The 23,717-nt window shown below is 39.0% G+C and overlaps 3 protein-coding genes across 3 annotated transcripts; 2 read left to right on the top strand and 1 right to left on the bottom strand.

The window, feature by feature from the left end:
- The first annotated feature begins 8,394 nt into the window (after nt 1-8,394).
- On the top strand, nt 8,395-12,146 carry b9d2 (B9 domain containing 2). The gene is made up of 4 exons (XM_056263091.1): nt 8,395-8,533; nt 9,066-9,160; nt 9,375-9,500; nt 11,671-12,146. Exons 2-4 carry the CDS (start codon nt 9,073-9,075, stop codon nt 11,982-11,984), a joined length of 528 nt encoding a protein of 175 aa, XP_056119066.1. The 5' UTR covers nt 8,395-8,533; nt 9,066-9,072; the 3' UTR covers nt 11,985-12,146.
- A 2,515-nt stretch (nt 12,147-14,661) lies between these two features.
- On the top strand, nt 14,662-18,199 carry tgfb1b (transforming growth factor, beta 1b). Its single transcript, XM_056262949.1, has 7 exons — nt 14,662-15,127; nt 15,916-16,182; nt 17,232-17,303; nt 17,381-17,525; nt 17,639-17,789; nt 17,879-17,989; nt 18,063-18,199. The coding sequence occupies exons 1-7, from the start codon at nt 14,785-14,787 to the stop codon at nt 18,108-18,110; spliced, it is 1,137 nt and encodes a 378-aa protein (XP_056118924.1). The 5' UTR covers nt 14,662-14,784; the 3' UTR covers nt 18,111-18,199.
- Nucleotides 18,200-20,564: 2,365 nt separating this feature from the next.
- On the bottom strand, nt 20,565-23,681 carry cbr1l (carbonyl reductase 1-like). The gene is made up of 4 exons (XM_056262950.1): nt 23,302-23,681; nt 22,167-22,347; nt 21,957-22,080; nt 20,565-21,264 (listed from the first exon to the last, which is right to left on the bottom strand). The coding sequence occupies exons 1-4, from the start codon at nt 23,588-23,590 to the stop codon at nt 21,025-21,027; spliced, it is 834 nt and encodes a 277-aa protein (XP_056118925.1). The 5' UTR covers nt 23,591-23,681; the 3' UTR covers nt 20,565-21,024.
- Nucleotides 23,682-23,717: the final 36 nt, after the last annotated feature.

The raw sequence follows: 23,717 nt of genomic DNA on the forward strand, positions 1-23,717 counted from the left end.
TCACATGCAATCCCATGGGTTTCACATGTAATCACATGGGTTTCACATGTAATCACATGGGTTTCACATCCCATGGGTTTCACATGTAATCACATGGGTTTCACATGCAATCCCATGGGTTTCACATGTAATCACATGGGTTTCACATGCAATCCCATGGGTTTCACATGGGAATATACATGGGTTTCACATGAAAATGTTCCAAAACCACACGTTTCCCATGTGCAAATTACCTTTAACATGTGCAAAGCACATGTGTTCCACATATTTCACATGTGCAAAATCACATGTCCACGTTGTCACATGGGATCACATGTGTTTTTGCACATGTGAAACTCATGTGGTTTTTCTGTAAGGGATAAATATGATATATCATGGTTAAAAGACTCAAATCATCCAGTCTTCTTCACAATTAAGAAATATTATACTAAAATAAATAAACAAAGAACATAGCATATGGATATAGCTCACTGATTCTTGAAATAAGGTACAAAACATGTCCCCCATTAAAATGTTGCAATTTGCCTTAAAAACCAATAAATTATTTTATTTAAAAATGCTTTAAAAGTTGGATTTGAAAGACTTGTGTATGTTTAGACCCTTAGTTTTGTATATATTTATATTATTTCATGGTAATTTTACAAAATACCGGCACTGTACTATGAAAGCCCATGCAAATGAACTTGTCCCCCGTAGAGGTCACAGTATCAAACCTAAAAAAAAGTGTTTTAAAATGCCCAAATCTGAATATGAGGTTAATTGGATGGCTTAATAAAATATCACAAAATACTTCAAGTGAATATTGCATTATTTTACACATTAACAACAGCCTTTCAAAATCTGTCATCAATTCATGTCAACTCCGTCAGATATTTTTCAAAATCAAAATAAATCAGGCATATTTTGGTCAGCTTTAACCCTGAGGACCTCCTTTGACTTCTTTCTGTTGATGGATGCAGCAGTCCAACACATGGTCTGGTAAGTTTTTTTTTTTTTTTTAAATATTCAGCAAACAAGTTGAAATCCCTGTGGTTACAGCTTTTATGTGTCAACACTGTCTTCAAAGTAGGCATTATTTTAATCAAGAATTTTTAAATAAAAGTTGGTATTTTGGTTTAGTTTAGTGGCAGCTGGCAACTGAGGAAAATTAAAATTTATACCATTTATTATATTATATTACATTATATTATATTACCATATATTAGACATGATTAAGTTGAAAAAACATGTTGTTTTGTGAACTCCGTCAGACGTCAACTCTGTCCGATATTTTGTCTGACGGTGTTGACATGTAAGCTGACGGAGTGGAAAAGTCTTCCCAAATTACAATTAGGTAATGTGTATAACAACTACATAACATGATAATATGATCAAAGTATACATGTTGATTGACTTAAAATATCTTAATATACCCAAATGCCAAATAATAACTTTAATAAAAAGTATTGTTTTTATCCGTACTGTTGGCAGACATGGCTAAAACTGTCCGTGGAGGAGCAAAGAAAAAGAAACTGAGTTCCAGATAAAAAGGAGAGAAAGAATTAACAGTAGGCGCGTTTCCATTACAGATTTAATGTCGATCTAAATGTCGACAAAAAACTATTGTGAAATAACGCAACTCTGTTAACGCGTTTCCATTAACCGGTGTTATGCGACTAAAACTTCATTTTTTCCTCTCGCGATAAGTCATTCCAAAAATCATGGCAGGTTTATGTATATCCCAGCCACTGGACTGGCCATCATTATTATGTGTATGTGTGTTATCCAATTATTAATGGCAAGGAAAGACCCTTACTGTGAGTAGCACATATGAGATGTTTCTGGGTGTTTCTACCCCATATCTGCTTCGAGGTCTTGATTGTGGCATTTCTTTGAGGTTTAGAATCCAGTATTCCTGTCTCGTATTCTGTCCAAACATACCGCGTCCTCTATGTCAGGTGACTGTAAATGTACAAAAACTGTTTCCATTGTAGTTTTGCTGTTTACTCATGCTTAACAAATGATTAATAGCATGCAGTTATTATAAAGTGTTACCTGGGAGGTTTTGTGAAATTGACATGTTTCCATTGGGCATTTTTTCAATTTGCGCAATTTGAAGGGTAATGGAAACGCGGCTACTGACCCAGAAAGCAGAAGAGATCAGTTAGAAAAGGAGAGATAGAGATGGAAGGGTAGAAGGAAAAAATTAAAACAAGTAGGAGAATTAGGACCAAGAGCAAAGAGGCACTGCAGAAAGTATTGGAGGAAAGCAAAGAAAAGGTCCAGAGCTATGCAGAATAGACGGCTAAATAAAATAGACACCCCACCAGAAAGTCCTCTGGACCAGACTGTTGAGGGCGAAGGGCTGGAGAAGGCAAGCAGATTACAGGGAGAAGAAGAGGGTCCAGGCAGAAGGGAGGTGTATTTAGCGGGAATACTCGTGACCCATGGTGGAGCCGATGGAGGGAGTGTTGAAGATTTTATTATTCAGAAAACAAGTAATTTAGCCTTAGAAGAATACACAATCATTTATTGTATGAGTCCTCTAAAAGGACTCTGTCTAGGTGACTTTGAAAGCTGCAAAACCTTCTGTAAAAAGACCCTGAATGTCAATTCTATTCTGAGAAGTCACATGGTACAAGACCTTCACCCAAAACTATCTATAAGTGTATGACCATCTTTGGAAAAGGATGTATGGATATATGTGAGAAGCTGGGCACTGATTGTCATGATTCTGCCATCTTGTCTTTGATTTCACTGGTCTTGTGGCAGGATCATGGCAGACCCATGTTTTATGTACAAGCGCATGGTCTGTTATTTGGACCATGTGCTTGTGTTGTCTCGTCTCGTTACCCCGCCCCCTTGTTATCCTCGTCTTGTGATTATTGTCTAGTCAGTTTCACCTGTCCTCGTCATTAGTGTTCCCTATTTAATCCTCTTGTATCTGCTGTCTTTTGTCGGTTCATTGTGATTGTTACCTGAGTGTTAATCCTTGTCAAACATTTGTCAGAGTCTGTGAGTATCTTGTCAAGAGTTTTAGTCCTGTTGCGCTTTTGCCTGTAAAGGTTATTTGTGTCCCTATAGTTATCTGTCTCAGTCTAGTTAGTCTCATAGTCCTGTCTTGTTTTGCCCCCTCGTGGGCTTTGTTTTCCCTGTTATTTGTTTAATAAATCGTGTTGCCTTGACTACTGTCTGCTATTGGGTTCATCCTTCCTCATCCTCATAACAGAATGAACCGACCAACAAGGAACCCAGCAGACAGTATGTCCTCTTTTGTTGAGCATAACCCGGATGACCTTGCACAATGTTGCAAGGGAGCCTGGTGGGAGCCTGGTGGAACTGGTGGAACTGGTGAACTGATGGGCCATGGCGGAGATGGAGGTAGGAGCCAAGGGTGAGCTAGTGGACTGATGGGCCAATGTGGAATCCTGGACTCTGAGGCTGGAGTCGGATCGCAGGCATCCACTGTCCAAGATGGTGCTGAGGACCGGAAGCCCCTCAGCAAGCCCACCATTCCACTGGCGTCTAGAGGGCGAGTGATGGGGCTGACAGGAGGCAGATGAGATGAGGATGGTGGCTGGATAATGAGAGGAGGCGGGAGAGGGAGGTTGGGTCGGAATTCAGGCTCAGGAACCGACTCAGGCGCAGTGGCGACCATTTCGGAGGACTATTTCTGATGCAAGTAATGGCAAGCTGCCAATTCCTCCCCAGGGAGACCGGTCCCTGAGGGAGTACGCCCAGGTTGCAAACGAGAGGAGGCTTTTCCTACCTGATATCCTCCTCAACCGCTACATTGCGGGTCTCAACGATCCTCCACCCCTGGCTGAACGGGAGAAGCTGGTCTGCTGCCCGTTTGGTGAGATGGTGGATTGTTTGTCACGGAGGGAGTCGCGGGGTTCCACCTTGTCGTCACCATCACCCAAGCTGTCAGTGATCCCGGAGGGTCGTGTTATAGGCGTCGCGACGCTTGGGGACCAGGCTGGCTCCCTCACGACTCCCGAGGTTTCATCCACACCCGCAAGTCTCCGTGGAAAACGAGGGAGACGGATTTCCTGGGAGTCCGCTTCGGAGTCTTCAGCGACGGAGTCTTCCCTGCCTGAGACAGCCCTCCCACTTCCAGTCATGGACCCTGCTGCGCTTCTCCTGCCAATCTCCAGTCCAGCTGTGACATCAGCTCCGCGTCCCAGAAGGAAGAGGAGGAGGAAGGGACCCTCTTGTCCTCCGTCTCTGTCTTCCCATGAGCCCGCTCCAGCAAGCGCCGTCCATGAGCCCGCTCCAGCAAGCGCCGTCCATGAGCCCGCTCCAGCAAGCGCCGTCCATGAGCCCGCTCCAGCAAGCGCCGTCCATGAGCCCGCTCCAGCAAGCGCCGTCCATGAGCCCGCTCCAGCAAGCGCCGTCCATGAGCCCGCTCCAGCAAGCGCCACCCTAGAGGCCGCCTCAGCAAGCGCTGTCCCAGAGCCCGCCTCAGCAAGCGCTGTCCCAGAGCCCGCCTCAGCAAGCGCTGTCCCAGAGCCCGCCTCAGCAAGCGCTGTCCCAGAGCCCGCTGAGAGAGTTGCGGCCGATCTAGCCGCTAAGGAGGTTCTGCGAGCAGTTTCAGCTCGTCAGGAGATGCCCGTCATCATTGCGGCCAAGACCCTTTCCGATTACCTGTCTCGTCTCGTCGCTATTCTTGAACCCCCTGTCTGTCCTGCCTTGTCCTCAGCTCCCAAGCCTGTCTCTGTGAGCGCTGCACCTGATCCTATCACTGTGAGCGCTGCACCCGAGCCTGCCACTGTTATTGCTGCACCCTGTCCTGCCCCTTTGCCTGCTATGTCTCACGTCAGGAGTCCCGGTTCCGCATCCTCTGTGTCCTCGTCAGAATCTGTTGCTGCTAATTCCCGGTCTGTTTCCCCGTTCGTCCCTGTCTCCACCAGCCCCCGGACTGTTTCCCCATCTGTCCCTGTTTCCACTAGCCCCCGGACTGTTTCCCCGTTTGTCCCTGTCTCCACTAGTCCCCGGACTGTTTCACCGTTCGTTCCTGTCTCCACTTGTCCCCGGTCTGTTTCCCCTGTCACCATTAAACCCCGGACTGTTTCTCCCAAGACCTCTACTCATGTGTCCCCGTCCAAGCCTGCCCGGAATTCTCGTCCTCAGCCCTCCTCCCGTGGACCCAAGACCCCCAGTCCTCCCATCCACCCTGGACCTCCCCCCATGAACTCTGTGTTTCCTCCACCTCCTTTGCCTTGTATGTTGTTTTTGATTTTTCACCCGAACGCTGTTATTTTTTATTCCTGTTTGCCATTGTTAGTGTTTTCCATGTTTTGTTGGTGTTTATCTATGTCACAGTCTGTCTAGTCTTGTGTTTAGTTTCCCCTTGAGGAGCGTCTGGAAGCCGCTCCTTAAGGTGGGGGTTCTGTCATGATTCTGCCATCTTGTCTTTGATTTCACTGGTCTTGTGGCAGGATCATGGCAGACCCATGTTTTATGTACAAGCGCATGGTCTGTTATTTGGACCATGTGCTTGTGTTGTCTCGTCTCGTTACCCCGCCCCCTTGTTATCCTCGTCTTGTGATTATTGTCTAGTCAGTTTCACTTGTCCTCGTCATTAGTGTTCCCTATTTAATCCTCTTGTATCTGCTGTCTTTTGTCGGTTCATTGTGATTGTTACCTGAGTGTTAATTCTTGTCAAACATTTGTCAGAGTCTGTGAGTATCTTGTCAAGAGTTTTAGTCCTGTTGCGCTTTTGCCTGTAAAGGTTATTTGTGTCCCTATAGTTATCTGTCTCAGTCTAGTTAGTCTCATAGTCCTGTCTTGTTTTGCCCCCCTCGTGGGCTTTGGGGGTGGGGTGGAGGGTTAGGGAACTGGGGAGGGAACTGGTGAACTGATGGGCCATGGCGGAGATGGAGGTAGGAGCCAAGGGTGAGCTAGTGGACTGATGGGCCAATGTGGAATCCTGGACTCTGAGGCTGGAGTCGGATCGCAGGCATCCACTGTCCAAGATGGTGCTGAGGACCGGAAGCCCCTCAGCAAGCCCACCATTCCACTGGCGTCTAGAGGGCGAGTGATGGGGCTGACAGGAGGCAGATGAGATGAGGATGGTGGCTGGATAATGAGAGGAGGCGGGAGAGGGAGGTTGGGTCGGAATTCAGGCTCAGGAACCGACTCAGGCGCAGTGGCGACCATCTCCGCTGAGGGCTCGGGCGGCAAGGCGGCGGCAATCTTTGCCGGTGACAGATTCTCAGGCGTGGCCGGAGACGAGGGCTCAGGTGTGGTGGCGACCATCTTGGCTGGATACGGATTCTCAGGCTTGGCACTGGCCATCTTGGCCGGAGACTAAGGCTCAGGTGTGGCATGAAGCTCAGGCTGGGCAGGCATGACTTGAAGAAGCTCAGGCTTGACAGGCATGATGTGAAAAAGCTCTGGAAGGGTGGAAGATAAGAGGTGTGGCAATGAAGATGGCAGCTGACGGTGATCCAGGTATTGTTCTAACGTACCCGGGATCGCTGCTGCTGGAGTTTGCTGGTGCAGATGATCGTCCAGTCCGTACCAGAAGACAGTCTTTAGGACGCCATCTGCCCAGTCCACATGGTAAGAAATTTCGAGGAACGTAATCTTGCTAAGGCACACCATTTCTACACACTTAAAGACTTTACAGTGTTGTTGAATTGATCAAACACACACACAAAAAAACATATTTTCATGTGTCAGACGGAGTTGACAAATGTCAAGTTACTAAGTGAGTAAATTTAAATTTCTATAAAAAGTAGTTAAATAAAAAACCTGTTCCTTTTCATGGTATGATAGATGAAACCCGTGCTTATGAAGATATCCAATTCAAATGAATGTAGTGTCGATTTTTTGTTTGTCACTTTTCAAAAGTACTTTTTTCCCTTGTCTCAAATATCAGTGAGCTACATGCATATAGAATGCATTACTTCTTAAGTATACAGAAGTTTAGGCCTATTTTAATTTAGACAAATACACAGTTATGATGTAGCAAATCATGCAAGTTCTATTCAATTGTTGAATAGAACTTCAGTGGAGCTTTCATATATATTTTATGTATCCTATTACACACACCATTGAATAATTTTCAGACAATTAATAAAATGGTTTCTGCTTTCAAAAATTATGTATTTCACTATTTGTTTAGATTATCATACTAACACTCGAAAAGTAAAGGCAATTTGAAAAGGAGCAAAAGCAACCGATGAAGGCATGTTAAAAATTAAATACTGTTTAAATGTGACATAATATCGCAACAAAAAACAAACAAACCAATACACCGGCTATAGAGGATAAATAGACTTATGAAATATTTTTTTGATAAGGGAAGTGTTATATACTTTATAGTTATTTCGGATCGAACCACACAGACACTTCCATCCATCCTTAGGCTTGTTTGAGATGAGCAAAATCTGCGCAGAACCGATTACCGGTGATCAGCGCGAGATGCATGCCGGTTAGAAATGTGTCCGAGTGCGGTCCGCCTTGCTCTGATGTCATGCTGACGTGAGTCAAAAAAGTCTCGCGACCGCAAGGCGCACGTGTCGGATTCTGCAGTCGCGCGCAGTTGCTCTCCACCGACTGCGCTGATCAAAAGCATGATGGGAAACGACTTGCTGACGGCACAGCTTAATGCTCATTGGTTTAAACAACCGTGATGTATTGTTCTCTTTTAAAATGTTTGATTTTAAAACTCTGATATCATGTTTTATGTGTATAGATTATGTGTGGATATCCCCAAACTCTCAGACAGTGCAATCTATTTGATGTAATTTTTTTTTTTTATTAAAAATAAAAACACATATCTGTAAAGAAAAAAAATGATTCATAAACATATAGGCCTATTTAAAATGGAATTAAATAAGTACTTTGAGTGTCTTGTTCATTATATTTATTTTCATATTCAAGCAACAAAACTTAAAATACATCCAGTTTATTAGCAACACCGTGCACGAGTGTGAATCCCGCGATATCCGCCTTTGATCTCACAGGTGTCAGATCCACTGCGAAAAGAGCGATCTGTCCGGCTTGCCTGCACTTTTTTCACTCCTCCTCTCACTGCAGCCGCCTACTCTCGACTACAATTCAGGCGAGGCAAGGCGCATCTCAAACAACCTATTATCTCCACTATGTACGTGATGACGTCGATTACGTCACATCAATACACAACAGGAAGGAGCGATGATTCAGTTTTTAAAAGATAAGCGATAAGCGTAGGCTATAGTAGTTGGCTACATACGATCTATTAGGACATACTGGTGATGTAGAAAGAGAATAACACATCTGTCATTGAAGTGCAACGGTAACAATACAGTCTCTCCTCCTCTTTGCTTGCAATGTAACGCAAGCTCATGCATGCCGCAAGATGGCAGTAACTAACCTTGTCAAATCAAAAGACAGAAAATGAGGAAGTGGGTTGCTTTTTTACAGTCTATGGTTGCTAAGGAAATCAAGCCTGAAGGCGCTGTAAACAGTGAACACACGCTTACTGGATTCATATTAATGCTCGTTTTACAATCTTACCAGCTTTGCTGATCAATGAATGATTGGGGTGATTGTATAAATCGTGGTACGCGTGCTAATTATAACTATTCTGCTTTGTTTATGGCGCTGTGAAACCGGGAAAGGAGCGTAGATAGTCAGGTCGCTATTTAGCTTACGTTAGCTGTTCGGCTAGTTTTAATTTACCCTAGTTACAAGATGGATAGAAATCTGTAGCAAGACTTAACTAAAAATGAAAACTTATTATATAAACCTGTTTTGGTGCACCTAAACAACCTGTTACGGTCTAAAAGTGTATTAATAGCCGAGATTAATATAGATAACAAAGCACAGTAAAAAAAAAATTAATAATCATTCTAATTCTATGAAAATATGAAAGTTCACTCTACAACTATAACAACTTTCAGATAACATAGCACAAATATGTAAACAGAAATAGTGAGTATATGTTGGAGAAAATAAAAATAATTAAACAGAAAATATATAAATCTAAAACCAAATATAATAGTGGAATAGGCTAATGCAGTGTATGAAATTGGTTATATGACAATTTGAACAGATGCATGTGATAACCAACATACTGTATAATGTAATTTCAGGACTCTTATGGCAGAATTGCATATAATTGGGCAGATCATTGGGGCCACGGGTTTCCCAGAGAACAGCCTCTTCTGCAAATGGGGTGTACACACAGGTGTCTTTTGTTTTATTGTTTACTATTTTATACTGTATTAAAAACTGAAGTAACGTTTTACACTAGCTGTACCAAAAAACACTGGTCTTATAGACCATTATTGTGGTTTCCTTACATTTTTTAAAGGTATAAAGATTGTCTTAATGCTTATTTGATGTGGCAAACTTTATATAAATTATAAATTACAAAAATGTTTTCACTGTGTGCCATTCAGGAGGAGCATGGAGGCTTCTTGCTGGTCTGAAGGAAGGTCAAACTCAAGTGGACATGCCTCAAACAGGGGACATGGCATACTGGAGCCATCCCATTGATTTGCACTACACTACTAAGGGCCTACAAGGTATTTGTATTAGAGGTCGACCTATAGTAGATTTTACCGATACCAATAACTTGGTTGGACTGCACTGGCCGATAACCGATTAATCAACTGATAGTTTTAAATGAAATTTAAAAATGATTTTTTTTTTCAAACAGTAAAGATTTACTGAATGAAAACTAAAATAGTGCTAAACTTTATTAACCAGAAAACCAAAACAAAAAAACAATACTGAACCATATACCATACTTTTTAAATGGAATAAAAGTATACATATTTATTATCCATTGATAATTAATGTTATTTCAATGTGCGTTAACTAATGTGTAACAGGTGCATGAATGTTTAGGCCTAACTGTTTAACAGACTTTAAAATTTGAAAATGTATTACTAAAAGTTGAAATTAACACTCTAACAAAGGCCATAGGATTGAAATTACACACATTTATGTATCCATAGTATTCCTGCGCCCCATGACGCTTTGCGCGAATTGTGGGTGTAACTTCCGTTAAGATGTAAACAATCAGTGAAAGACTAAGCTCTATGGACGCAATAATAGATTTTTAAACCTTTTACGATGACATTACATTATTCTACTCACCCTTCAACCATTGAACATTAAAAGGACATTTAAAAGTGTAAAAGCATCAATAAGGTAACTTTCAACAGACCATGAATAATCTCAAAAGCATCTTTCCACAGCTAAATCGGTCGGTTAAATATCACTGTGGTAATCTGTATTATGTAACATACGTTGCCTTAATAAAAAAGTGTTTTACTTCAGCATTACGTGATACTATTTTAAAGTGATTTCAGTCATTTTGACAGATAATAAATTGTATTTACCTGTGAAACCAAACCTGGAAAGAGACGTGAGGATTTGGAGAGGATTCCAGTGAATTATTAATGGTATACATCGTAAATTAAATCGGGAGAACAGACCACAAATGTGCAGTATGTGTTGACCTTTGTCATACTATTACAGCGGAATTCAAAAGGAAAAAAGAAAATAATCATGAGAAAAAGAATGCAGAGCTCTTACTATGGATATTCTTGTTATAACATGTCACGTTAAAATACCAAGTGTTACGTTATCCTCATGTTATTCTTAGATAAAACATGAAAGAAAACTGATTGCTCGTTAAGTCAAACTGACGGATCAGGTTTATTTTTAGGGCAACCTTATGATTTGAAATGATTCGTTTCAGTCTTTTTGAATGGAAGTTCCCCAAACCGGAAGTGCCGCCCATAATTCAAAACGCAGTAAGCTTGTCAGGAATAAGGTGGATACTCTCACACTTTATTTGCTTCTATTTTAGAACACTTGGCGATTATCTAATCAAAATGACAAAATATGGAGGTCGCACACCGGACGAGAAGCGTAGCGGCTAGGACAACTGACAGATATCGCACTCCGGATACGTCTCGTTCAATTCAAGCTGCGGTCCAAAACAGTTTAATTACCAAACAAACATGCAAAAATTAACTTCAAGAATGAACAAAGTGGCAAAGATGAGTTTGAAGTTCAGCGTTTCTGATTTGTTTATGTTTCTGTCGGCTCCATGAACATATCAATTAGCTTTTTCACGTCACTAGCATTAAATATGCAAATTCTCTGGCTAACGAATGCATAAAAGTGAACAGCTGGATATAAACTAAGGCAAATAGATGGTTACTATCATGACATCAAACATTTGGGTCGTCGTGTGTTTTTGTCACATTATTTTAACTACTTGATGTACTACTAATGTTAGCGTCCTCTGAAATCTCAATGGCAAACATACTGCTGTTCTCCACTAATGCAGCATCTAGTCAACAAATTAATTTCTTTATAATGATATGAAAGCATGTGCTGTAGTTTACTGTGTACGCCGTTTCATTGTCAATGTTTTAAATCCTTGAAGTGTCCTGCTCACGTCTGTCTCACGTGTCAAAACAAACAGCACGAGGTGTCAGTTATTCCACCTCTAGAGGCCGCTCTCGTACTGTATAATGGCAGCGCACCCTTCTCAGCCACTCTAACAATGGACGCAATTCAGAAAGACTATCGGATTTTTGCCTATAACTGATTGTTCCAGCAATCGGCTATCAGTGCCGATTATTCGACCATCGGTGCCGATTAATCAACCTTTAATTTGTATTATGTTTTAGTGCCACTTAAACATGATATATAGGATGTGTTTTCTACTTCTAGGATGGCCAAAGCTTCACCTCCAAGTGTGGCATCAGGACTCTTTTGGGCGATGCCAGCTGTATGGTTATGGTTATATCCACGTACCATCAAGCCCAGGACAGCATCGCCTGCAATGCGCTACATGGCGACCGCTGGGATCCTTGCAGGATCAACTTGCCGAGATGTTTGTCGGAGGAGGACCACAACTGCGCTCGCCAGATCTCATTTACAGTGGCGCAGACCGATATAGACTCCACACGGTTGGCATGGGCACAGTTGAACTAGAGCTGTGCGTTATTCTACGCCACTTTGACAGATATGGTGTGGAGAGCTGAGAATGGACTGTGGACTGACACACATTTCAGATCAGAGATATGAGGAGTGAATAGAAGGTAAAATATTTTGTTATATTGGACAGGAGTTTTTAACATAATGCTATGTGTGAATGTAAAGGTGAATAGTTAAGTATGTAATACAATGAGTTGAGTAAAATGGCAGGGATGGATTTACGTCTACAGATTGATAGTGTGTTTTTGTGGTTTGGATCTATAACAACACTTTTTTTATTACAATTTTCTACATTTTTTGTACACTTTGTATGTTTTATAGAATTGTATTTTGTTTTGATGCAATTCAATTTCTAGTTTGTTTGTTTTTTATCTTTATGTAACAGGCTTTTTGTAGCAGGATCTGTGTATTGTAGATAGTGAGATACAACTCTGTCACATTTTGCTCATTTCCTGTGTGGAGTTTCTAACTGTTTTTGTGAGACTAAAAAAGACAAAAGAGCAAGTTAGATCACAGCTAATTTTTGTGATACTGTATGTTTCATGTAATATTGAGGAAGTTTAAAACTTTACAACTCAAGGTTTTCAAAAACACAACTTTGTTCTCTGAATGGGCATGGAAACAATTAATAAAAAAAAAAATGGTTGACACCATCCTGTTTCGGAAATGGAAACATTGGCTGTTAGAAGTATTTTTAATGCACTGTTTCATGTCCTGCTTATACTGAAGGTCATCAGTTCCTCTCTAAAATCTGTTTCTTTATTTAGACAAAAAGAGAGCTGGGGGAGGGTTGTTTTTTTTACGTTGAGGAGTGTGCAGTTGTCATCATTTGGTGGCTCTGCTAATTCGCTGTTAAAATCTGTCTGCTTTCTTCGAAGAGTTCTCAAGTTTGAAAGTAGGATACCCTCTGTGGGAATTGCGTCTGCATTCTGTAAACACAAGCTGTGGAAGATATTTCAACAGATAAACTGCTGTGCTAGCATACTTTCTGTGTTGTGCGATTTAACTGTTCCCTTAACATACCCAGCTGACCTATTTAAAAGTCCACTCATTTGTTCTTACTCATTAAAAATGATTGGATACTTTGGAAAAATGTATTTAAAATCATGTATACTCACACATGAGATAAGCTATCGGTGGCCTAAAGGCCACGATAACTGCCATCAAAGTTTAGCACAACACTGGAATTTCCACATGAAAGAAGGTAAAGCCCCAGAGCACAGCTACCTTTTACGTAATTGTCATGGACCAATCGCAGTTCAGCGTGAAGTTTTCCAGAACGTTTGCACTGGCGAGCGCCTTTGTTTGGCCAAATTGTGTTAAAAATGACATAATATTTGTTATTCGATTTTGCAATGGAGAGGGTCGCCATGGGGGCCGCCATTTTGAGATCACCTGACCTAAGGTGACCATTTTGAGATCACCTGACCTAAGGTGACCATTTTGAGATCACCTTATCCTGGTTACCCCCATTAGTATAACACGTTTGTTCACGTAATAAATGGCTGACTGTGATTTGCTTTTTTGTGTGATGTCCAACCCGACTACTATATCCTGTTCTCACAAATAAAATAAATAAAAATAATAATCATTCTAATTCTATGAAAATATGAAAGCTCACTCTACAACTATAACAATGACACAGAGGAACTATATCGCTGGAATGGATTCACTTTCAGAATAATTATTTTCCCAGCTGTTGAATGATAAAAACAATGACCACCTATCAGAATCCCCGCGCAGCAGACGCAGCATGCAATTTTAAACAAAGTTTTAATGCATTGGTGTAGACGCTAAGATGGTTATTATTTTTATAGTTATCGTTCTTATCGTTGTAGAATACTGCTAGAATATAGCTGTCCACACCACAGCTATATCAATAATGACATAGAGGAATGATTTCATTGGAATCACCTTCAGAATTTTTTTTTCAGCAATTGGACTTTGAATCAGAATCCACCCTACTTTTAAAAGCTTGAGCATATAAATTGGCAGATGTCATAACTGCACTGCACACTTAATAAATATAAAGTTATCGTGCTTTGGTGCAGATGCTGATAGTTATTGTTATAGGTATTTTATAGTTCTCGCTCTTGGTGTGAACAGGCCTAAGAAGTAGGTTGTTAAGGATTCTTTCCTGAATTCTTGTTTAATTAAGGAAAGAATTCATAACATCTTGTTTCATTCTAAATGTTTAATTCTCTGTTGAGTGGATAGCAATAGCCAGCTGACTCCAGGCATGTGAATGCCATCATGAGTTGAACTAAACACTTTGCCTCACATATTGTCCACAGTGCGGGGTAAATCTTCAGGGGAAACTACTGTGCTGAAAAGGAAGTGTTGTGTCATTTGGTTAAACTGTGCTGCTTCCTTTTCCTCTTTTGTCATTCCTTGAGTTGAGAGCAAACTGTTCAGAACAAGAGGATGGCATGCGAAAATAACTGATATTACTTTGAAGCTCAAATACGTGTATTTGTTTTTTTCTGTTGAGCGGGACACAAGAAACCGTTGAGGTCATCGAGTGGAAACTATGTATTGTAAATTAAGCATGGTGGCTTGTGAGGACATCTATTGCGTACGTTCATTGGACCTCTGACTTCGTTGGTGAGTTTTTTTTTTTTTTTTTTCAGATCCATTGTGTGTTGTGCCAGCATCCACATCTCAGTAATGTTTGGTTTCTGATTCAGGCCGTTGGGTTTGAAGTGAAGAAGACAACACCAGCTCATGCTGTAGCAATGCTAAAGTGACGACAGCATTATATCTAGAAGTGCTCGAGACCCTTTAACCATCCTGTAACCATCCATTGCCACACTCAAAGACTGAAGATAAATTCCAGCAACACTGACCATGAGAGCGGAGAGCTTATTTCTAGTATTGCAATGCCTGTTGGGATTTGTGCACTATACCAAAGCATTGTCAACATGCAATCCTTTAGACCTGGAACTGATAAAGAGAAAGCGCATTGAAGCCATTAGAGGGCAAATACTGAGCAAGCTACGACTGCCTAAGGAACCAGAAGTAGATGAGGAAAAGGAGTTAGAAAACATCCCAGCAGAACTGATCTCAGTGTATAACAGCACTGTCGAGCTAAACCAGGAGCAGGCGGCAGATCCTGTACACCAGCCTATAGAAGATCCTAATGAGGAGGGATACTATGCTAAAGAGGTGCACAAGTTCACAATGAAACTGAGTGAGTGGGTCTGTCCTTTCTCTATTGTCTAGCCTGTTGATTATTGAATGATTATTACATTGCCTTTCTTAGTGTTAGAGCCTAAGATGCTATGTGCCTGCCAATTTCCTCAGAGAGCTGAGGGTGTGTGCAAATGATCTGACCACAAACAGGAAGGAAGGCTGCTAAGAGAATGCTAATGAAGTGACTCAGATCCTGGATTTAATGTTTCTTGGTAAACTACAGTATCACTCAGATCCAATCATCCCTTGATCTATTATTGTCTCTTAAATCCATATTTGGACTACCATATGACATCACTGGTTTGGGGATGTTTTAGTGTTGGCTGCAAAGACAATGCTAACAGTCACTCGTTTTGAGGTTTCCCATGCTTTTCACAAACATTATATATATTTATTTATTTGTGGTCAGTGATATGTTTATTTTATTTTTAGATTAAAACATAAAAGTATCACTCAGCTCCAAAATCCCTTGATCTATTATTCTATATATTGTATTTGTATGAGTTTATTCAGATGATTATGATTAATTTGAGTCATCATTGAAGTATTACCTTTTGATTGCATTTTGTAAACTGATTACTTTTATAAAGTACCAACATATCAGTTGTACAGGATGGCTATTGTATTGGTACATATGGAGCCCTGTTGTCATTCTCATAAAACGCATCCTTTGTTCTCTACTTTTCTTTTAGCACTCCATTCATACAATGTCTTGAAAAATATAAAACATACATGCTTATTTCTAGACATATTTCCAATCAGTTTTGCTGTCTGTCTAATCACCAGTGAAGGATAACCCAGAAAGGTTGATATGGTTCAACATCACAGACATAAAGCACAAATTGGGTTCGAACCCCATGCTCTCCCAGGCGGAGCTCCGTTTGCGCATCAAGGAGCCTAACATGCCTAATTCAGAGCAGAGGTTAGAGCTGTACCAGGACACTATGGATAAGGCTCGCTACCTGAATTCACGCTTCATTTCCAATCAAATGGCTGGCAAGTGGGTGTCGTTTGATGTGACGTCGACCTTAAAGGACTGGCTGCAGAACACGGGTGAGAATCAGTGCTCCCTGCCACAAGCTACAGTACACTTTGCTGTATTTTAGAGCTATAAATGCCATGTGTTTGGCAGAAACTATTATCTAACATCATAACATTAACATGGCATGAAAAGTAGCTCATTTAGCAAAACACATCAAAAGACCCTCTTGACTGTATCAATCTTGGCAGTCTACTACCCATACCCCCCCCCCCCCCCCCCCCCCAAACTAAAATAGCCTAGTCTAAAAAACGTTTTAAAAACAAATCTTTTTAATTTACTAAATTTAATAACTATAAGTAAGCTGTCTCACATTTTGCACACAAACTTGTTACCATGTGATTTGTGATACCCCCCCCCCCCCCCCCCACACCCCTTCACACAAACAAAATTGTGACTTTCCAATTGAATTAACTGCATATGAGTTAAGATATATGCAAACACTTGAATTTATTTGAATTAAGTTATTTAATAACTACAAAGTGGTGTTGGTAATGAACTAAAACTAAAATTTAAAAATAATTGGCAATTGAAATAAAGCTGAAATATAAAAATATAAATATTAGATGGAAAAACTTAATATTTACTTTATATAAAACAAATATTAGAAGTGTTGCCTTGGTAGATACAAATAAACAAAACAACTTAAATAAAAACAAATTAAAGCTAAATAGAAATATACTATATAAAACAAAAATGTATTAAAAATGACAAAAGCACATAACAAAATTACTGAAACTTAAACTAAAAATAAAATTAAAAAAATAAAATTAGAACTGATCATAAAAATAAAAGCTAATCCAAATTTTTAATATATATTCGATTAGTACATAAATAACCTGAAATTAACACTGCTACAAACCAAATTTGCAAACCTGTCACATTCTAAACCTGTGTTACCCTTTCTGGTGTAGTTCATTTTGCAGTTACATTTTTATTTGATAGATTTTTTCTATTTAAGTTTGATGTTGACATTGTTTATTTTTAAATTAGAAGTGTTTTTATTACATTAAATGAAATGTATGCATGACAAATGAAACTTTCTCTAAAATGTGATCCATAGAGGCGGAGCAAGGATTTCAGTTGAAGGTGGCCTGTAATTGTAAAACTGAGGATTTTCAATTCAAAATAGCAGGTTTGTGAGTTAAAATTCAAATCCTGTATGTCTTGAAGTTTAAAAGGACAAGCTAATATTGCTATTTGTGTATGCAGGTTTATCTTTATCACCAAGAGGTGACAAAGGCCCCTTAGCAGAACAAGAGCCAAAGCCCCACATTTTGGTAATGTCTCTTCCTGCTGACGGCCACAGCCTATCAAAATCTCGCCGAAAACGGCAAACTGATGCCGTTTGTACCGAGTGAGCCTTTTATGATTCAGCATGAAAGAAAAATGACATTCCTTTTATATATATATAATGTTTATGTATTATATCAAAAGCCTCACAGTGTGTCACCTTCATGCTTAATGCAGCAAGTCTGAGGGCTGCTGTGTGAGGAGCCTGTACATTGACTTCCGCAAAGACCTGGGCTGGAAGTGGATACATGAACCTTCTGGTTACAATGCCAACTATTGCACTGGCTCTTGCTCTTACGTCTGGACTTCAGAAAACAAGTACTCGCAGGTACCAACCAATCAGGACAAACAGATGTTTCATAACTGGACCGTTTAGAAGTGATGTGTCTGATATGGTCTGATTTTGTTTGCCTACAGGTTCTTGCACTGTATAGGCATCATAATCCTGGTGCATCTGCTCAACCCTGCTGCGTTCCTCAGGTTCTAGAGCCACTGACCATCCTTTACTATGTGGGGCGACTACATAAGGTCAGAATTGATTTTTATCACTTTCATCAGTGCTCAACTGAAATGTAATAATGCTCAATGTAACTTTTCTCAGGTAGAACAGCTGTCAAATATGATTGTGAAGACCTGCAAGTGTTGCTGAAAGTGTCGTTTCCGTTTGGTCCTGATCTTGAGGCCCAGTAATTTCTGAGGGGAACTATTTTATTCCTGTTCTTTTTTTTTCTTTCTTTTTTTTGTCAACTTGTCCTTTATGTTTTACTTGTCTCCACTATATATTGTAGTGTTGCTTGTTTTGTTTTTTACTGTACATTTATGTTTTGAATAACATTCTACATGCTGTATGTTGTCATAGAAGTGGACATATTCGTTGTTTGATATAAAGATGCCTGAACATGCCTAAAGATGCCTTGTGACTGAACATTTTCACCACAGTTCAGGAGTAGGTTTTAAATAGTTTTATTTCACATTAAAACACCTGTCTCTTTTTTTTTCAGAAACATCTGAATAAAAATGTTCAGATGAAAACTGTTGGACATGTGTTTACTGTACAGACCGAATAATGAATAAATGATATTTCTCTCAGCTCTGTTTTCAGAAGATTCTGTACTTCCAGGTCAACAATAAGCATTGCTTTAACTCGTTGTGCCTGGACTCCATTTATGCCTAGTTATGCTGTTGGTAGCGGAAAAAAAAAAACATCTTTGTTTTTAAATATGTGCTTGCAAATTATTTTTTCATTATTTTATAACTAATTTTTTTTTTTTTTTTAATTAATCCTTTTAAAACACTGCTTTAATATCATTAGCTCCAAAACTAAGCAATGTTGCTAAAATGTAGTAAAATTAAGTTTTTTTAGAGCCAGAGCTGTTTGTGTAACTTTATTGCTTTATAATTGTGATCACCCTTCAATGTTGTTTAATGTATGTTGAGCTGTTTTTCCCCGTCTCCATATTTGTTACAGGTGTTCAGGAAAGGCAATTTCCTGCCAGCTATTTTGTTGTGGCTTCAGAGCTGGCAATGCTTTTGTTGTTCGATTTTATAAAGGAAGTGAATTAAAAGTGGTATGTTTATATGCTGTATATAATACGCTGGTATGTTTGTACACAGCATTTTATTTAATGATCTTTACTAAAAATATAATAGAATAACAGTTAACTACAAGGAATTATCTTGTTTGTAAGGTGAAAAAATAATAAACTCTACAGTAGTGGCCAAAAGTGATGTGCGGAGGGAATTTTTGTTTTAATGACCATGCAAGTTTGATTAAATCATTAAAATATGAGAAAAATGTTTTATATTGTTTTTAAAAAAATTAAATATAAGAGCAGAACAAAACACTAAACTTGGTTAAGTTTTTTTTTCTGACAAAATTATTTGGCAAAAAAAAGGCAAACTACAGCTACAGGTTTTATTTAGAGGTTAGAATATATATATATATATATATATATATATATATATATACATTTATCCGTGATCTATCCATGGGTCTCATTGGCCTCAAAAGCTCACAAACATGCTCCTGATTACAGTAACAACGTAAATAATAATAGATAAAAAACAGAATTAATAAAAAAAAGCTAAATAGACTTTAAACATGGTAACAGTATACTTTAATTCAAATTAATACAAATATACAACCATGTGAATACCACAGAAGAGAGGCAATAAATGAGTCGATTTGTTAGGACTAGAATAAATTCTTTAGATTTGTGTCCTATGCTGCCATCTAGTGACACAGCTGGGGTGAAGATAAATTAGTGGTACTTGCACTTTTGACAAATGAATAGAAAATGAATACTCATATATTTTGGAAAAGCCATCTAAAGTGATTCGATTTTTGTTGATGAAAGGTATTTTGGCAATCTGAGTTTTCAGTATAATTATTCGACTGGCAAGGAAGTGTGTTGCAGGCTTTTCCAGCCCTCATATTAATTCATTTACTCAATGTAAATCTTTGGCGTCCTCTACTGGCTACACATCTACTAGACTTTCCCTACGATTCAGAACTGTTTTATAAGTGCTCGTCTAGCCTGCTATCCAGTTACAGGGTGTGACAAAGTAAATACATAAGGCAACATTTATCTATTTATTTAAAACCAAAAGTAGTGAATGGAATAAGACATTCTTGCTTTTGCTTGACATCAGTGTTGTAATATTGTGATCATGATCCAAACAAGATGGTTTCCTGTTTATTTAACTGAGGGTGGGAAGTTGATTACAGTGTTTTATCACTTTTAATCCGCTAACAAAGCTGGCAGAGATATAATTAATCCTCTCCAATGAAAACAGCTTTCTGTTGGCCAATGAGGTTAAGATATCGCCACATATGACCAGTTTATAAGTTGGATTGTTTTACGATGGCTTTGTTTTCTCAAAAGCAGAGTCTGAGCCAATAAAAGTTTGCATAATATCAGGGTTGTTCTACTTCATGTAATAGTGAGTGATAAGGCGGGTATGATTGTGTATGAATTGCAGGGCACAAAAGTCAATCTTGTATAATACAGTTAATATTTCTCTAAAGAATGCTTCAAGTACCCTAAAACCAGCACATGACGTCAGTGCATGTAACCTTTGCGCATGAAGAATGTGAATGCAGTCAAGCAGACAACCAATCATTTTAATTGTTACTTACAATTCAAGATCACAAGTTGACAAATATTTTGGCAAACTAAATATTCATTTAGCTTCATAAAATAGGAATGTATACAGAGATTTCAGTCTGTGCAGATAGTCAAATCTGTTCTGTGGAAAAATGATTTGAGGCCAAAATCTGTTTATCTTCTATTTATCTTAGTGAGATAAACAAAATGACCCAATAAACTGAAAAGATACTGAACATCTGATATGGAGAACTCATAAACCATACAATTCACTTTCAAGAAAACTGTGCCAACTACATGTCAGAGAATGTAATTTCATGTACAGTAGTAGTAGTAGTAACATTTTACAGTATGCCTCTCATAATGTCAACATGTCAGTATATTTTGGAAAAGTCAGATGTAATCATGACATTATTTTTTAGATGGAATGAACTGATGACGCCTGTTTTTTTCACTCTACCATTCCTGTACAGTCTTGTCCCACACTAGCTGTCCATGCGGCTCTTTGGCTCCTTCAGGCAGCATGACCAGATACACAGGAGTTTCTGCTCCTTCCTCTGGACTCTTGGTAGCATTTTGTCCAGCCATGTCAGTCCGCACCCATCCTGGACAGCAAGCATTCAGGAGGATACCATCACCTGGCCTCGTCTCGCTGAGAACTCGAGCCTGGATCTTTGATAGCACAGTCACACCAATCTAAAAAAGAGACAGAAAGCAAAAACAATTCCTTTTCTGGCAGATTTTTGTCTGGGCCTGTTTATTGTTAAAATACACAACCTAGCAAATCAGGCTTTTGGGTATGTTAGGGGCTGCATCCGAAAGCTTAGGCAGCTGAATTGTTGCCTTGCTGGCACTGCCCTATCAGCAAATGACTTTGCAGGCTGCGTTTGCACATGAAGGGACCACAAAAAAATGATTTCGGACAGAATTCTAAGGCAGCATAACGGTTTATTATCTACAACAAAATAAAGGGAGCTTTGGTTATAACTAAGTGAATATATATATATATATATATATATATATATATATATATATATATATATATATATATATATATATATATTACTACAATACTAATTTCTCACTAAATGCCAAAAAAGTTGGTCAAAAACATACATTTATACACAAACTGACCACCAACTGCAACTTTCAGATACTATTTTGATTTTTTAGCTCAACTGTCATGGAATGGAATGTGCAGGATTGTGGGATATCATAGGCAGCAAAGGAAATCAATCAGATGAAGGTATCTCATTAGACAGGATCATAACATGATCATTGGATTCGGACATGCCTTGTTACCTTTCTACCTCTGTATGCTGCCTAAGGAGGCAGCCTTTTTTTTCCGATTTCGGATGCAGCCAGGGACAAATAGGGATGTTTGTTACCTTGGTGGTACCATAGGCAGTGTTTGGCCAGCCCTGAGCCGTATGATCCCCTGTCTGTGCAGCATGAACAAACTCTCCCATCAGCAGGCACAACTCCTCCTCTGACAAATCTTTATTTCTGAATCTGTCCAAAGGTAAACATAAAACAAAAAATACTTGATTTGCTGTTTCCTTTACCTTATCACTTATTATAAAAATCGATTCACACACTTTGCCTGTAGTTCAGGATTGCACTGGTCAAGGGATTTCTTGCTAACAAAGCTGGACACATTGACCACGCGAGCATTGGGTCGAAGTATCGGCAGAAGAGCATGACACACCCACAGTGTTCCCCAGAAGTTGGTGCGCATGGTCACTTCAGCCTGTTCTCCAAATGGCTCTGTTGCTGAATCTAGATAAAAGAAGATAATTTCAAATGGATGTAAATGGATGCAGAATGTGTTTTTGCAACAACAAAAAACCAAACAAACAAAAAACGTCAGATGAAAAAAAAAGCAAGGGTCTAGAGATGCATTTTTTTTTTACATTTTGAAATGCACGTTTACATAAAAAATATATTAAAAAGCGGCACTGTGGAATGCAAAACACCTTAAAAAAACAACAACAACAACGATTTCTGTGTGAATGTGCCCTAAATTAACAGGATGGTGTGAGATTTTAGCAGAATGCTGTATGGACCGATCATAATATAATATAATATAATATAATATAATATAATATAATATAATATAATATAATATAATATAATATAATATAATCAGTGTCGGGTGTAATGCATTACTAATAAGGCTACTTACTTTTCCCTTAAAAGTAAAGTAAGGGATTACTCTTAAATTTTCTGTAATTTAATTACAGTTATTTCGATGTAATTTCAATAAATAGGCTATTGTTTAGAACAATTCTATATAAAACAATAGTGGATTTAACAGATAAATGTAATGTCTGATGTTTAAATGTATGTTTTAATGTAACCTTCTCCCTTTACACACTTTGGTCAGTTCAAGAAAAATGTATCCAATTTTATTTATGTTGAAAGAATTAAAAGAGCAGTTTCATGTCTATCCTTGTATTGGTCAGTATGGAATTGTGTTGATATGGGATTTAGAAAGTAATTAGTAATAAGTAATGCAATACTTTTTTAGAGAGAGTAGCCTAGTAGACCTATAATATAATATAATATAATATAATATAATATAATATAATATAATATAATATAATATAATATAATATAATATAATATAGAATGTTTTAATTGTTCTTTGACACTTTTTTTTTTTTGACAGAGCATTTAAGGCTTAAAGATTTACGCAGGTCTGCGTTGAAAAACAGAACATTCAAAACTAACTTTTGAAAGCAATTCCCGCGTTGTTGATAAGAACATCCAGGCCGCCGTACTTCTCCTCCAGGAACTTCTTGAGTTTTAGAGAGCTTCCTTGGTCACAAACATCAAGTTGATGGAAGTTTACGTTTTTGCACCCCTCCGCTTGCAGTCCAGCAATAGCCTCTTGTCCCAGTTTCTCATTCCGTGCAGTGAGGAGAATATCTCCTTTGAAACCTGCCTTGCACAGCCCTTTAACAATTGCCAGTCCGATGCCCTTATTTGCCCCTGTAACTACAGCCACTTGTTTGGACATTGTAGGTTTATATTGTCTGCCGTTAAGCGAAGAAAATAAGTCACGAAAATAAAGAATCTGCACTCTGGTGTTGAAATGCTAGTTTCTGAAATGTTCCGCACTTGCGGAAGTAGCTCCTCCTCTAAAA

Source organism: Rhinichthys klamathensis, unplaced genomic scaffold, assembly GCF_029890125.1.
Source record: "Rhinichthys klamathensis goyatoka isolate OS25496 unplaced genomic scaffold, OSU_Roscu_1.1 h1tg000197l_1, whole genome shotgun sequence".
Lineage (NCBI taxonomy): Eukaryota > Metazoa > Chordata > Actinopteri > Cypriniformes > Leuciscidae > Rhinichthys > Rhinichthys klamathensis.